This window comes from Haliotis rufescens, unplaced genomic scaffold (assembly GCF_023055435.1).
Source record: "Haliotis rufescens isolate VD_foot unplaced genomic scaffold, xgHalRufe1.0.p SCAF_99, whole genome shotgun sequence".
Taxonomy (NCBI): domain Eukaryota; kingdom Metazoa; phylum Mollusca; class Gastropoda; order Lepetellida; family Haliotidae; genus Haliotis; species Haliotis rufescens.
The window spans coordinates 696,740-713,308 of NW_025964393.1; the positions used below are offsets into that span (position 1 = coordinate 696,740).

At 42.7% G+C, this 16,569-nt stretch overlaps 1 protein-coding gene across 1 annotated transcript in view; it reads left to right on the plus strand.

Moving 5' to 3' along the window:
• LOC124120290 (DNA replication ATP-dependent helicase/nuclease DNA2-like) overlaps positions 1–16,569 on the plus strand; it is a 52,526-nt gene that overhangs the window by 26,447 nt on the left and 9,510 nt on the right. Inside the window, exons 19-27 of the mRNA XM_046483084.2 lie at positions 279–422; positions 1,546–1,671; positions 2,728–2,807; positions 6,000–6,052; positions 8,186–8,234; positions 10,887–11,002; positions 11,681–11,809; positions 12,622–12,815; positions 14,432–14,696. Of these exons, the coding sequence (XP_046339040.2) occupies positions 279–422; positions 1,546–1,671; positions 2,728–2,807; positions 6,000–6,052; positions 8,186–8,234; positions 10,887–11,002; positions 11,681–11,809; positions 12,622–12,815; positions 14,432–14,696 (1,156 nt within the window). The remainder of the gene's footprint in view (positions 1–278; positions 423–1,545; positions 1,672–2,727; positions 2,808–5,999; positions 6,053–8,185; positions 8,235–10,886; positions 11,003–11,680; positions 11,810–12,621; positions 12,816–14,431; positions 14,697–16,569) is intronic.

Genomic DNA, 16,569 nt, shown 5'->3' on the forward strand with positions numbered 1-16,569 from the left:
GTATATCTGTTCTTTTGCAGGCAATGCCTGGCACCTTTCATGTATGTTTCTCTTCTGCGGCAGGCAATTCTTGGTGCCTGTCATGTATATTTCTGTTCTGCTGCTGGCAATTCTCGGTGCCTGTCATGTATATTTCTGTTCTGCTGCGGGCAATTCTCGGTGCCTGTCAGGTATATTTCTGTTCTGCTGCGGGCAATTCTCAGTGCCTGTCATGTATATTTCTGTTCTGCTGCAGGCAATTCTCAGTGCCTGTCATGTATATTTCTGTTCTGCTGCAGGCACTTTCCGGCACCTCTTCACACTCTCGGATTCTCCAAGAACGACTCGGTGGCCATCAGCTCTGATGATGGGCGTCTCCTTGTCCTCTCCTCCGGCTTTATATACAACATCAGTGAAGGCACAGTGGACATTGTTGTAGACAGGTATCCCCACACATAAGCGTGTTGAACATTGACTGTACCAGTGCAGGAAAATACTCCAGCCAACAAGTTACCCACTGAACCAGTAGTTCACTAAGTGACCAACCGTTTAATATTCAAGTGGGGGGGGAGGGGGGCTGAGATTATATTACAGATTTATTGGGGCTATTTTCGCGATTACGATTGTATTGCAATGGTAGCCTTACTATTGCAATAGTATTATGAATGTATTAAACCAACTTAAAGTCTTGATAATTATAATAATGTGTGTAATAGAAATGAATAAAGTATTGCCAACAATGTCAAAATCTGCCATTTTCCTCCCTGTCCCTACTCAAACCAAAGGGAAGTAACTCTTATCTGGACTTGTCATTATCCACGCTAACCAACACACATGCAGCAACACACATGAAGGTTTGAAATTCGTATAGTTTCTTTTATTTATAATTAATTGCAACTATTGAAACTATTGTAGGGCAAACAATTGCAATATATTGATAGTTCCATGCATAATTACTCCTTGACGTAATTGTCATGTTGGGTCCATCATTGCTTGCTGGAGAAGTTGACTGATTGTCATCATACCAAGATGTCAGAAATGCATCATCTAAACCATTACAGATATGTCTCTGATTACCAGAACAAATCACACGCAAAGATCCGGGGTAGAATAGGTCTTCAGCATGCTTGCCGTAAAAGGCCACTATGCATGTTGTAAGAGGCGACTAATGGGATTGGGTGGTCAGGCTCACTGGCTTGGTTGATGCATGTCATTGTATTCCAATAGCGTGCATCGATGCTCATGATGTCAATTGGGATAGAATAGGTCTTCAGCAACCCATGCTTGCTTTAAAAGGCGACTATGCTTGTCGTAAGAGACGACTGACGGGATTAGGTGGTCTTGCTTGCTGACATGTTTGATGCATGTCATGGTATCCCCAATTGTGTAGATCAATTCTCATGATGTGGTCCTGACTCGATTATTTAGACCTCCTTTATATAGCTGAAATATTGCTGAGTGCAGCATTAAACAAAAAGCAAAACAAACAAATAAAAAATTACCAGAACAACATCTATACCCCCACTGACTGAGACTTAGCGCCTCATGACAGTTGTTATCACCTAGGGGCGTCTTCCACGAGGACCCAGCACTGCGGAACATCACCTACCGCCTCGACCGCTGTGACAACTTCAACACCCTTGGCTACCTCTTCACCAACCTCTCCCGACTGCTTACCAACCAACATTCCAAGTAGGTGCAACCAAGCAGCATCAACAACCAACACTCTACATAGGACACACCATATATGTAGTGTTAGATATTGGCACTGGTCCTATAGTCTTTCCCAACTGGTTAAGGTATCATAAGGACTAGTAGAAATTTGCCCTTTTTAAGGGCTTTGCTAAATGTTATCATTATAAGGACTAGTGTTTCTATTGCTGTAGGAGGCACGGGTGGCCCAGTCGTCTAAGGCGCCGCGATTCGCTGTGCAGAGTTGCGTCCCTTGGGCACACCAGAAACCTATGATTGTGGGTTCGAATCCCGGTTCGCCCCGATTATGTTTCTAGGTTTGTTAGCACCATACCCGTGCTGCGCGTGGGTTTCACTGAAGTGGTAAACGTCTGAGGCCTGCATCACTTCGGGCTTTCCTCCCACATCAAGCTGACACGCCGTGATATAACTGTAATAATGTTAAATCCAACTCTCTCACTCACTCTATCGCTGTATATGTACTCATTCTTTGTTAACAAATAACACTTCTGTCTGTTAACTCTACACATTGTTACTCCAGTGTAGAAACCACTAGAAAGTAGGGCTGGGACGAGTCCAAAGTTACTACCCGGGTACCCATCCCCCATTACCCGACCCTACCCAGGTACCCACTGTAGGTCTCTAGAGATATGAAATGTCCGATTCTGAATTGTTTTACCACAGCACTTGCAAAACGTATTTAGATACACGTGTAAAACGATCTGGTCATGCATACACTTAAGTTGACTTAAGTTATATCTTTATTCAACCATATGAAAAGTCAAAAGGAATGGGTGCATAGTCAGAAAGAAATGCGAACATTAGTGACTTGTAGTGTAACCATAGAGTTCTTGATAATTTTTGTCATTAAACAATATATCACATGACTAACCACGGGTCCGGGTAGGCCTGTGGGTAACCGGGGTCCTACTCAGTACCCACCCGATCCGGGTACCCGAGTTACCCGTCCCAGCCCTACTAGAAAGGTAAAGAAAAAACATTTGAGAAAGTGGGCTTTCTGGTAGATATCAATGAAGTGATCTTGTCAATTAACAGGGAGAGGCTAAGAGAGCTGATCATAGACAAGAAGAAGCCCCAGTTCCAGCTGACAATGTCCAAGGGCACCATTGAGAAAGGTGTGTGACCATGACACTCGACCTTCAGTACACCAAGTGGGGCGGGGCGATATAGGAACAGAGTCCCTTCGTCCGTCTACTTCTCAAAGGGGACAAATTTTCTGAAAAACTCTTTAAGTCAGAGAAATGAGATTTTACACACATATTTTACTGGTCAGTGATCTCAAATAAATTTGAATATTGGTGTTGTAAATTAAATTTTTACAGAGTGATGGCCCTTGTTTTCTCAGATACAACTGAAGTTACATGAATAAAAGTTTGCATGCTTATGTAAGAGATACTTTTCAAGACTGAGTTCATAAATTGGTCCCATCAATTATTTCTTTATAGAGTTTCGGCCCTTGATCCATGTTCTTATACTAAGTGCATAGTGTCTGCAAAAGGAACAAATTTTTCAAGAAACTATAGAAGTTACCCTATCTAAGAGATATGTGTCAAGACTCAGTTATTATTTGTATTCATTTCACATTTAATCATTTTTTCTTGTGACATAACGCGACCCTAGTGTCTATATCTTCTTAAGGCTTTATAGGACACTATTTTATAGTTGATATTCACTACTATATGAACAAACAAAATTCTCACATGCCCCATGGAGGGAGGGATAATTATAAAGCTGTTTTCTTGTTTAGTCGTGGTTTACTTATTCTTAAGTAGCACTTAGGTAATATCAGACTTAGGTAATCTCACCCTGCATGTGACATACATTGTATCCCTTCTCACCTAGCATTATACAGTCATGTTCATGGACTTGTGATAAACTGGTGTAAGGTGCTGCGATTAGAAAATCTACCAACCTCTTTTTGGTAAGCAGGATTCAGGGGTCTGTTAAGAGGGTTTTCAGGAAACAGCAGTGTGGTATGGGGATGCAAATGAAATCGTATTTGCTCTGTAGATTCAAAATTTAAAAAATAATAATGGTGTGCATAAACAATTTCTTTATATATCTAATTTTTTCAGTAAATTAACTTGCCATTGAACCTTGACCTAGGAACGTGTTCTATAAGTTTTCATCTGTGTCAACACTCTGCCTTTGTAGAGTGAATTCTGACGTGCTTTTGAGTAAGTAGTATTCGGGATTCAGGGGTGAAATATTAGATGGGATTCAGGTGAAGAGGGGTTGGTGTCTTCATTAGAGTTGCAACCGCCTCTGTGGTCTAGAGGTAGAGAGTCCGCCCGGAGAGCGGAAGGTCCAGGGTTCGAACCCCGGCCGCGTCATACCCAAAGGTGTTAAAAGATGGTACTTGTTGTTACCCTGTCTTGCGCTCGGCATTAAGGGGCTAAAACAAGGACTGGTCGGCTTGGAGTCGGTATACTGTGTCTGAGTGGGGAATTCATGTTAAACTGTGCCATGGTATCTTAGTGAGCTAACACTATAAATCGGCATCAGTCCGGACTAGTACAAGCAGCCACACACACACGTGCATGCACGTCGCTATATAAGTGCAATAATCTTTGACACGACGTTAACCCCAATTTCACCTTACCTCACCTCACCTCACCTCACCTCAACTCACCTCACCTCATTAGAGTTGCAGGTTTGTGTTCCTTGGTTCTGGATCTTGGTTTTAAAATCATTGTCAGTCTCTCACTTCAGTGAGAAAGAACGAAAGAGATTTTGCGTAGCCCGTTTAAAATACAGCCATACAATGTTGGCCATCTATTAGACATTCCAGAATATTCTTTTGTTCAGATTTCAAATTTTGAATCGAGAACTTGGTCGAAATGATTTAAAAATGTAATTGAAGTTGCCAGTAGGAAATTAGTTTTGTATATCTCTAGTAAGCTGCTTTCTGATTAGCTAATATCGATTTTTTGTTAGTCATTTCATTGATTGGTCAAAGTTTGTGAAAAGTTGTTGTGATGTGACCAGTAATGGGATGTCTTCAGATCTTTGATTAACGGTAGTGACAACTAAGATCTGATTTTAGTGAGTTTTGTGTTCCACCAGAGATAAGTATCTGACTGTGCATCTCTTCAAGCTTTCCTCCTAAGCTGCCATGTTACATAACTGATGTACTGTTCAATGTGGCATGAAATCCAACTCACTCACTACAGTCAAGTCTCGTTAATCCGACACTTGTTAATCTGACGATCGGCTTTATCCGAGACTAATTATGAGAACCGATTAATTCATTGCTATTCAGACCCGTTAATCCGACAGTCTCGCACTCCGACTCTGACATACCTAGATTGCAACGAATTACCGAAATCACTCATTTATCAGTCTTGTTAATCTGACACAGTGATCAGCATACTCCATGGTCATCTGCCCGCGAGTACACAGCCCATGTCATACAGTCATACAGTCTGTAACAGTTGTTTTGTGTTGATCTTTAGGGGTTGCATGATTAGAAAACATATTCCGCTAACAATGTAACATAACAATATGAATATTTCATTTTTTTTTTTTATTACGTGTTTGTATCGTTATCTATCATGTAGTTGTCCAATTTTCGATCACAAATGTTGATACTACTTAATTTCATTTTTCCGACATACTCGCTAATCCGACATAATCATATGCAACCATGTCAGATTAACGGAACTTGACTATATATATTCCATGTCAATCTCATTAAAATCAGATCTTAGTTCTTGCTATCGCTAAACAAAGATCTGAGGACATCCCATTACGGGTCATGTCAGAACGACCTTTCATCCGACCAATCAAAGCGTCGCTTACCAGATCATGAAAGTGACAGTCGGTATGTGTTTTCTAATCATGCAACCTCGAAAACGTTAACACGGTGTATTCTGAACGACAGTTACAGCCCGTACAACTGATTCTGTCTATCTTTCGCTTCCGTGGGATAAACATTTGAACTGAGGAGGCATTGCACAGTACGTGGGAAGCACTGCCATACAATCTCAACCATATATTAGACATTCCGGAAAGTTCGTTTGTTCAGTTTTCAAAATTTTAATCGAGAACTGTGCCAACATATTTTTCAAGCGTAGTCTGAAATGGAAGTCGTTAGGTTGAAACGAGTGCTGTAATGCTCGAGAAAGCTGCTTTCTAACTGGCTGATGTCGATTTCTTGTTAGTCATTTCAATGGTCGGTCAAAGTTTCGTGAAAGGTCGCTCTGACGTGACCCATAATGGGTTGTCCTCAGATCTTTGCTTAGCTGCAGCGAGAACTAAGATCTGATTTTAGTGAGACTGTATTCCATGTACACTTTGTGTTGCAGTGAAGCCCATCTTCAAATCTCTCAACAAGCCACAGAAGGCCGTCATCCTCAAGGTCAGTCTCTTCAGTGGGATTCTGGGTTAGAATAGGTCCCCAGGAGCCTGTGCTGGTGCTCCATAAAGACCTGGGTTAGAAAAGTTCCCCAGGAGCCTGTGCTGGTGCTCCATAAAGACCTGGGTTAGAATAGGTCTCCAGGAGCCTGTGCTGGTGCTCCATGAAGACCTGGGTTAGAATAAGTCCCCAGGAGCCTGTGCTGGTGCTCAATGAAGACCTGGGTTAGAATAGGTCCCCAGGAGGCTGTGCTGGTGCTCCATAAAGACCTGGGTTAGAATAGGTCTCCAGGAGCCTGTGCTGGTGCTCCATGAAGACCTGGGTTAGAATAAGTCCCCAGGAGCCTGTGCTGGTGCTCCATGAAGACCTGGGTTAGAATAGGTCCCCAGGAGCCTGTGCTGGTGCTCCATAAAGACCTGGGTTAGAATAGGTCCCCAGGAGCCTGTGATGGTGCTCCATAAAGACCTGGGTTAGAATAGGTCCCCAGGAGCCTGTGCTGGTGCTCCATAAAGACCTGGGTTAGAAAAGGTCCCCAGGAGTCTGTGCTGGTGCTCCATAAAGACCTGGGTTAGAATAGGTCCCCAGGAGCCTGTGCTGGTGCTCCATAAAGACCTGGTTTAGAATAGGTCCCCAGGAGCCTGTGCTGGTGCTCCATAAAGACCTGGGTTAGAATAGGTCTCCAGCAACCCATGCTCGTTGTAAAAGGCGACTAACAGGATCGGGGTGTCATCATATCCAAATGTCGTAGATCAATGTTCATGATGTCAATCGGGCGGTGGGGTAGCCTAGTGGTTAAAGCATACCCTCATCACACTGAAGACCCAGGTTTGATTCCCCACATGGGTACAATGTGGAAAGCCTATGTCTGGTTTCCCCCGTCATGATATTGCTGGAATATTGCTAAATGCGTCGTAAAACCATACTCTCTCACTCACTCATGATGTCAATCACTGGATTGCCTGGTCCAAGCTCGTTTATTTTAAGGCGGCTACTGCAGCATTAAACAACTAACAAACTTAATTCTCCATTGTATCATATCTCCAGTCTGTTCTGATAAATACACTGGATCCATTCTCCTGAATAGCTGTGTTTTGAGTTTGAATGACACAATGCTAAAATTAGCCGTCCAATCAAATTACGCTATTCTTACATGATTAAGACAAGCAGCGCTGTGAACAGGACTTGATGCACTTTGTTGCGTATGGTCACAAATACACCTGGAATACCTGATAGCATAACGACTTTCACTGTCTTAATACTCAGGTTGTGAGAGGCGACCAAGTGGATCGGGTAGTCCGGCTTGGTGACTAGGTTGTTGGCATGTCAGTGTACCCTGATGACGTGGATCGTTGCTCACAATATCAGTCACTGGATTGTCTGGTTCAGCAGCAATACAACCAGTGCTGACAGATGAAGATCCAGGGTAGAATAGGTCTTCAGCAACCCATGCTTGCCGTAAAAGGCGACTATGCTTGTCGTAAGAGGCGACTGACGGGATTGGGTGATCAGGCTCGCTGACTTGGTTGGTGCATGTCATCATATCCTGATTGCATGGATTGATGCTTGTGATGTTAATCACTGGATTGTCTGGTCCAGACTCGAATATTTTCAGGCCACTGCTGAGTTCAGCATTAAACAAGAAACAAACAAATAAGTTTATGGATGAGTACTCACACTGGGAAACACACCTTTCCTTTTTGGTGGAGATTCTTTCACTGACTGGGTTCAGTACACATTGACTAGATTCAGTACACATTGACTGGGTTCAGTACACACTGACTGGGTTCAGTACACATCGACATGGTTCAGTACACATTGACTGGGTTCAGTACACAATGACTGGGTTCAGTACACATCGACTGGGTTCAGTACACATTGACTGGGTTCAGTACACATTGACTGGGTTCAGTACACACTGACTGGGTTCAGTACACAATGACTGGCTTCAGTACACACTGACTGGGTTCAGTACACACTGACTGGTTTCAGTACACATTGACTGGGTTCAGTACACACTGACTGGGTTCAGTACACATTGACTGGGTTCAGTACACATTGACTGGGTTCAGTACACACTGACTGGGTTCAGTACACACTGACTGGTTTCAGTACACATTGACTGGGTTTGTTTGGCAGATACTGATGAGCAAGGACTACGTGCTGATCAAGGGCTACCCTGGTACAGGTGAGTTACAGCTTATCATATAAAGTGGAACCTGTTTAAACTGGACACTGACTAATCTGGATCAGTACCAAACCAAATACAGTCCAGAATTTACGTTGTTAGTTTCTCATCAAGTGAAATCTGTCTAATCTGGACTGAAATTGTGCGACAAAGGATTATTTATCATGTAATTTGTGTAATCCTAAACCGGATTAATTTTTCCCTAGTACATCCAGTTAGCTGTTTTCATCCGCACGGATGGCCTTGTCATCTAAGGTACCACATTTTGCTGTGCAGAGTTGTGTCCCTTGGGCACACCAGAACCTATGATTGTGGGTTCAAATCCAGATTCGCCCTGATTATGTTGCTAGGTTTGTCAGCACCATACCCATGCTAGTGGGTTTCACTGAAACGTCTGAGACCTGCCTGACTTCAGGCTTTAACCAAAATCAAGATGACACGCTGTGATATGACTGGAATAATGTTGAAAGCGGCGTTAAACCAAACCCTGTCAGTCTGATCGGTAATAATGTGCTTACAACGTTGATTGATACCATAGTATAGGGGTGACTATTGGTCTGGAAATCACTATTGCGATAACTATTCATATTGAAAGAAACTATTGCCATAGCTATTGATATTGCAAGCAACTATTGCGACAAATATTGATAGTTTTCAGTGTATCATTTTAGATGGATTTTAGAGTTGAATTAAACCTTGGAACTGAAGTTTACTTTGAATGTGATAACCATAACAACAAATAAAAAGTAAAGTTTGAGATATGGCTGATTTGTTTTTTCTTTACCCTAATAATTTAAGAAAAAGTAACTTCCACGTTACTATGTGTAAATTACTACCACTCATGATCAAAAGAAAAACAAATTTGAAGAGCATTGACTCAATCACATGATATGGTAAATACAATGGAAACTATCAATATTCCTAACTGAGATCGATACTATTGATTGGAAACTGATTTAACAATCAATTTATTGACTTTAAGTGCTTACCAATAGCAATACATCGATATTTCGATTGATCGTGACACCCCTACTATAGTACGGTACAGCCATTGAAAATTTTTGCGAGTCCCTTAGCCCAAGACTTCTAGCTTGTGTGACAGTCAAAAGTGACCCGTGAAGATCCGGGTGAATAGATCTTCAGCAACCCATGCTTGCCGTAAAAAGCGACTATGCTTGTCGTAAGACGACTAACGGGATTGGGTGGTCAGGCTCGCTGACTTGGTTGATGCATGTCATCAATCCCAATTGTGTGGATCGATGTTCATGGTGTCAATCACTTGATTGTCTGGTCCAGACTCGATTATTTACAGACCGCCGTCATATAGCTGGAATATTGCTGAGTGCAGTGTTAAACAACAAACAAACAAAAAACAAAAAAAGACAGTCAATAGTAAACAATATAATAAACATGATGAGGGTTTGAGCAACCATCACCTAAATACAACCAATGCAGCGTCGACCATGTCTGTGTCAAGACATTCTGTTACCATGGTTACCATTCATTCTATTGTGATAAATCCCCGGGAGTAATTTGCCGCCACAGCTTCGTTTTTTAGCCAGCAGGAATGTCTTGATGCTAAAAATAGTTGTCTAATCAAATTACGCTGTCCTTCCATGATGCATCAGGCAGCAATACAAACAGTGCCACCAGCTCTCGCCCCCTGCCTTGGTGTGTACTGACTTAGCTACGACTGACCCGTGAAGATCCAGGGTAGATTAGGTCTTCAGCAACCATGCTTGCCGTAACAGGCAACTATGCTTGTTGTAAGAGGCAACTAACGGAATAGGGTGGTCAGGTTTGCTGGTATACCTGTATATATACTTGTCAACCATACTCTGTACAACACTAGCTTAATAACGGTGTTAGAACCTACACCGAAACATCGCTCCAAATTGTAAATTAAATAAAAAAGTTGTTCATCCATATATATTGTCCTTACTTACTTCATGAGGGATCGGATGGTCAGGCTCGCTGACTTGGTTGATGCATGTCATTGTATCCCAGTTTCTTAGATCGATGCTCATAATGTCAGTCACTGGATTGTCTGGTCCAGACTCGATTATTTACAGAATAATAATGGTCTGTATGGATCTGTATTTATCATAACAGAATGTAGATATACTGGATAAGCCTGGTCGGTGTCAATGTAAATGTAACTGTAAATGTAACTGTAAATGTAACTGTAAATGTAACTGTAACTGTAACTGTAAATGTAAATGTAAATGTAACTGTAACTGTAAATGTAACTGTAACTGTAAATGTAACTGTAACTGTAAATGTAAATGTAAATGTAACTGTAAATGTAACTGTAACTGTAAATGTAAATGTAAATGTAAATGTAACTGTAACTGTAACTGTAAATGTAACTGTAAATGTAAATGTAACTGTAAATGTAACTGTAACTGTAACTGTAACTGTAACTGTAAATGTAAACGTAAACGTAAACGTAACTGTAACTGTAACTGTAAATGTAACTGTAAATGTAACTGTAACTGTAAATGTAAATGTAACTGTAACTGTAACTGTAAATGTAACTGTAACTGTAACTGTAACTGTAACTGTAACTGTAAATGTAAATGTAACTGTAACTGTAACTGTAACTGTAACTGTAACTGTAAATGTAAATGTAAATGTAAATGTCTCGTGAAGGTAAGACCTCCACCATCGTGGCCCTGGTCCGCATCCTCAGCTGCCTCGGTCTCTCCGTCCTCCTGACCAGCTACACCCACTCCGCTGTCGACAACATCCTGCTCAAACTCAAGAAGGTATGTATGTCATCAGTTTAGTTGTAGTATCATCATAGCCATAAAGTGCCCAAAAGTGACAAAGGGAGAAGCTCATCAAGACCATGCGTAAGTTAAATTTGTTTTCAGAGAATGAGCAGTAGTGACTAAACTTTGTTCAAACATTGATTGGGGTCACCCAGTCATCTAAGGTCCCCCCATTCGCTGTGCAGAGTTTTGTCCCTTGGGCATGCCAGAAACCTATGATTGTGGGTTCGAATCCTGGTTCGCCCCGATTATGTTTCTAGGTTTGTCAGCACCATACCCATGCTAGTGGGTTTCACTGAAGTGGTAAATGTCTGAGACCTGCATCACTTTGGGCTTTTAAGCTGACACGTAGCGATATAACTGGAATAATGTTAAAAGCGGCATTAAACCCAACTCACTCACTCACTCACTCACTCACTCACTCACTCACTCACTCACTCACTCACTCACTCACTCATTCACTCACTCAAACATTGATTGAGCTAAAACGTTTTCAATAATTGTTACTTGTCAGTTTGCATTGCAACATTGCTACATTTCTGTAAAAATAAATCTGTAACATACACAAGAAAATGTTGACTTGGTATAGGTACTTATAATGATTACTTATAGATTGGTCGAGACGTTGGTCAGGGGTTGCTTAATACGACGAATACGGTAATCATATTCCAGCTGAATGTAAACTTTCTACGGCTGGGTCGTCTCGGCAGGATCCACCCCGATCTTCATGACCACGCCGGGGAGGTCCTCACGTCCAAGATAACCTCCGTCCATGAGCTGCGCACATTCTACGAGTCACAGGTCAGTGGGATTTAAATACTGGACATTCTGTCTGTTTTTTAGCACAATAACAAGATCTCTATTAGAAGTCGATGAGCCTTCAAAGATAGTGGAGTAAATTGTTTGTGAACATTATTGAAGTCAATTATTCAATAAGCTTGACTTACCTCACAAGTTTATAGAGGATATTATATTCGTGTTTGTGTTTATGACACGAGTGTCTAAATTCCCGTATTTCCCAAGCGAGAGCCATAGAAGATGTCTACATACAGAGACGAATTTTAGTGTTTACCTATAGGGACAGCAAGTTGCAACAGCAGCAGAGCCACAATTTGCCGAGTGACATCAACAATCTTCAGATATGACATTGTTTCTAGTGTGACGTCATTCCGACCTCACATCACAATAAGAATCGAATGATATCAACAATGCCATCCGGATAACAGAAACAGTACAATGTTGTCGTGTGACATGATATGACCCTAGGGCACATATGATTTTTATGAAGCCAGATATGTTTGCCCTCGTAGGTAATAAATGCTATTTGTAAATCATTGATAGCCGTTGCGAGCTTTGTTTCTCTATATTTTTTATTAATAAAGTCATGAAAGTGGTTGCTTTAAAATCAATGTCTTTGCACAATTAATGATATTAACACACAAAAAACAGTAAGTAATAATAACCATTTCTGCCTAGTATCCTGAAACACTCAAAAAGAAGCAACCAAATACATTTTCTGGGAAATTGCAGAAATACTGTGCCTGTGGATTGTTTTCCTTTGACATTTCTGATTATGGCTTTCCTTTGCTGATTCATTCACATATTTGTTTCAGAACATAGTAGCCACCAGCTGCCTGGGTGTGAACCACCCTATCTTCTCACAGCGCAGGTTTGACGTGTGCATCGTGGACGAGGCGTCGCAGGTGCTGCAGCCAGCTTGTCTCGGACCTCTGTTTGCAGCAGACCGGTTTGTGCTGGTCGGGGACCCCAAGCAGCTGCCGCCAGTTGTACAGAGCAGGGAGGCCCGGTGAGTGGCGTCTTCCTGTCACAGAGTGTAAGCCTTGGTGGCACTTGCAGTATAAGTCTTGTCTCAATACGGTTGCCCTTACAGTGTAAGTCTTGTCTCAATACGGTTGCCCTTACAGTGTAAGTCTTGTCTCAATACGGTTGCTCTTGCCATGTAAGCATTGTCTCAATACGGTTGCCCTTGCCATGTAAGCCTTGTCTCACTTAAGGTTGCCCTTGGGGTGTAAGCCTTGTCTCAATACGGTTGCCCTTACAGTGTAAGCATTGTCTCACTTACGGTTGCCCTTGCCATGTAAGCATTGTCTCACTTACGGTTGCCCTTACAGTGTAAGCCTTGTCTCAATAGGGTTGCCCTTGCAGTGTAAGCCTTGTCTCAATTACGGTTGACCATAGGGTGTAAGCCTTGTCTCAATACGGTTGACCTTGCTGTGTAAGCCTTGTCTCAATTATGATTGCCCTTGCAGTGTAAGCCTTGTCTCAATTACGGTTTACCTTGCGGTGTAAGCCTTGTCTCAATTATGGTTGCCCTTGCAGTGTAAGCCTTGTCTCAGTTATGGTTGACCTTGCTGTGTAAGCCTTGTCTCAATTATGGTTGCCCTTGCAGTGTAAGCCTTATCTCAATTACGGTTGACCATGGGGTGTAAGCCTTGTCTCAGTTATGGTTGACCTTGCTGTGTAAGCCTTGTCTCAATTATGGTTGCCCTTGCAGTGTAAGCCTTGTCTCAATTATGGTTGCCCTTGCAGTGTAAGCCTTGTCTCAGTTATGGTTGACCTTGCTGTGTAAGCCTTGTCTCAATTATGGTTGCCCTTGCTGTGAAAGCCTTGTCTCAATTACGGTTTACCTTGCTGTGTAAGCCTTGTCTCAATTATGGTTGACCATGGGGTGTAAGCCTTGTCTCAGTTATGGTTGACCTTGCTGTGTAAGCCTTGTCTCAATTATGGTTGCCCTTGCAGTGAAAGCCTTGTCTCAATTACGGTTTACCTTGCGGTGTAAGCCTTGTCTCAATTACAGTTGCCCTCACAGTGTAAGCATTGTGTCATTATGGTTGCCCTTGCACACAGGCCTAAGTTTGGCAGTGAAGCCTTAGAAGGCCCTTAGAATGGGAAAACATCTGTGAAGAGACCTTGAATTATTCATGCATGGTTAATTGTTCTGTTAGATAAATTTTATATTTTTTCACACTTATCATGTAGTCTGTAACGTGACATTAGTGTTTGTACGTACATCTGTCAACTGTCTATTTTGAGCTACAACTCAGCCATGCTGACAATGAATTAAAGTAAGAATGTCCTAATAATTCTGTTTGAAAGTGCAGTTAGGTTTTAGCTTTGAAAATGTGATAGGCCTTAATTTGTTTTAATGATTGGCTTTGTCTTGGGTAGGTTAGCACTTGTCTTACAAGTATTGCCATTGTCTAGGTGTATATAGCAGGGTAGGCCTTGTCTTACAAGTACTGCCGTTGTCTAGGTGTATGTAGCAGGGTAGGCCTTGTCTTACAAGTATTGCCATTGTCTAGGTGTACATAGCAGGGTAGGCCTTGTCTTATAGTATTGCCATTGTCTAGGTGTATGTAGCAGAGTAGCCATGACAACGTGAATCTCTTCCATTCCCTGCAGGGAACTGGGTATGGGGGAGAGTCTGTTTGCTCGTCTTGATGACGCTGGTGCAACCTTTGACCTGAACCTCCAGTACCGAATGAACAAGACCATCATGCACCTGAGCAACGAGTTGATGTACAGCGGTCTGCTGCAGTGTGGGAGCAGCGAGGTGGCCGACACCTGTCTGGTCCTGCCTGAACCCAGTGTCCACAGCCGACTTTGGCTTGACCGGGTCCTCACGTCCGATCTGCAGCATGCAGCCATCTTCCTGGACACCAACAAGGTGAAGGTCATATTACAGAGTTATCAGTTATAAAAGTGTTCAGGATAATAGGCATTCATAACGGGATTTATTGACCACTTCAGTGAGATGTAACAAATGTTATATTGGGGATAACACTTTCTTAGTAAAGTACAGATTCTAGTACTTTTTTGGGTTGAGTCCCGTCAAAGTACGTGATCTAGACTACCAGTTGTCGGACTTTCATTTTTGTGGAAGCCTCGGTGGCTGAGTGGGTTAGATCAACACTGTGCTGGAGATTAGGTGCCTCACTCTGGCAAGTGTGGGTTCAAATCTCGGACGGGACTCAACCAAAAAACGTACGAGTATCTGTACTTTACTAAGAAAGTGTTATCCCAAATATAACATTTGTTACATTTGATCACTTTCTAAATGGCATTGTGTATTCATACTTCAGTGAGAGTTTGCTGAAGTTGAGAAAAGTGGTATTTTCATTGCAGTGACTTGATATTTCACTGCAGTGAACATAACACTTTGACAGTACTATTGTCATTCAAGAGCTACCCCCCAAATTGTCTCCCTTTATCGTAAGTGTCTGGGCTGAAAAAAAACTGTTGACTTCCTTTTTACGTTAGTTCCAAATTGACAAGGCAAAATGACAGATGGTCTTTTATGGAGTTAATATCACTTCTTGCCATTTGTTATTCTCTTGAAAATGTTTCGTTTTAAACTGTAAATTTCTCATTTAACTCGTCAATCGAGACAGTTCGTTACGCAAAGCAATATGTTTTAGTCTGTTTTCAGTCGTACAATTGGGTATCTCATACCTCTAGTCGCACGTTAAAAGGAAGCTAGAAGCTGGAATGTAAACAATAAACTTGTTTCCGTCCGGTTGCGCATGCAGCGCGCCTCTGAGCTGGTCGCTCGAGAAGGCCTTTCGCGATAGACTGCTAGTTTGTATTCTACTAGTCCGTATCGTGTGTCTACAGTTGTTCTAATACAGTAATAATACTATGTCTTACCTGTAGACTCCTGGAATGTAATCATTGGTAATCCATTGTTTGGGTTCAACACGTGTTTCACTTGATTATACACGTGGCAACATGTCGGGCATTTGTGCCTCGTGTCAAGGACAACTGTCTAAAGTAGATCCTCACAAGTATTGTCCTTCCTGCATAAATAAGGACGGGCTTTCAACGTGTTCGTGGAATAAACGTTGTTAAGAATGTGAGCATTTGTCTTCTATCAACTTTAACTTGTATCTTCGTGCGTTGGCGAAGCGGGCTACTGACCAGCGCTACAGGCAGAGGAGGTCATCGGGTGGATCCTTGGACTCTGCACCCCCTACATCTGGCCCTGGGGGTGGCCCGTTGGCCACACCCAAGAAATCAGTTGAAAAAGACCCGCCTCAGTCAACTTATGTTTTTTGACAAGACACGGGACCGTTCGCCTGCTGATGATACTACCCGCACGACTGATCTTCGTCAATCGGTTGATCGAGAGCGTCACTCAGCCACCCCCGTTACGACGGGACCGGGTGGTGACGAGGACCACGAGGGGACTACGGTCCCCAGTCGGTCCGTCTCTCGTCTTACCAACGACGATAGGAACGTTGTGCGGGTCGACAGTGAACACAGATCCCTCTCTAGAAGTCGTTCCCGTTCACGGGACGACAGGTCGAGGGCCTCGTCGAGTGACAGTAAACGACACGAGGACGTTCGTCGCCTTCGAGGTCGTCGGGAGTTCGATTCGGACGATAACTACGATGGGGATCGTAGTACTTCTACAGTTAGAGATCGTAGCCCTCGCCCCCACGGCCAGATGACGGCGGCGGTACTCGCCTTGACGGCGTCGACCGAGAAGGGTTCGTCTACATCGGAGGTCCATGGACCATCGTCCTGTACACCGGTTCCTT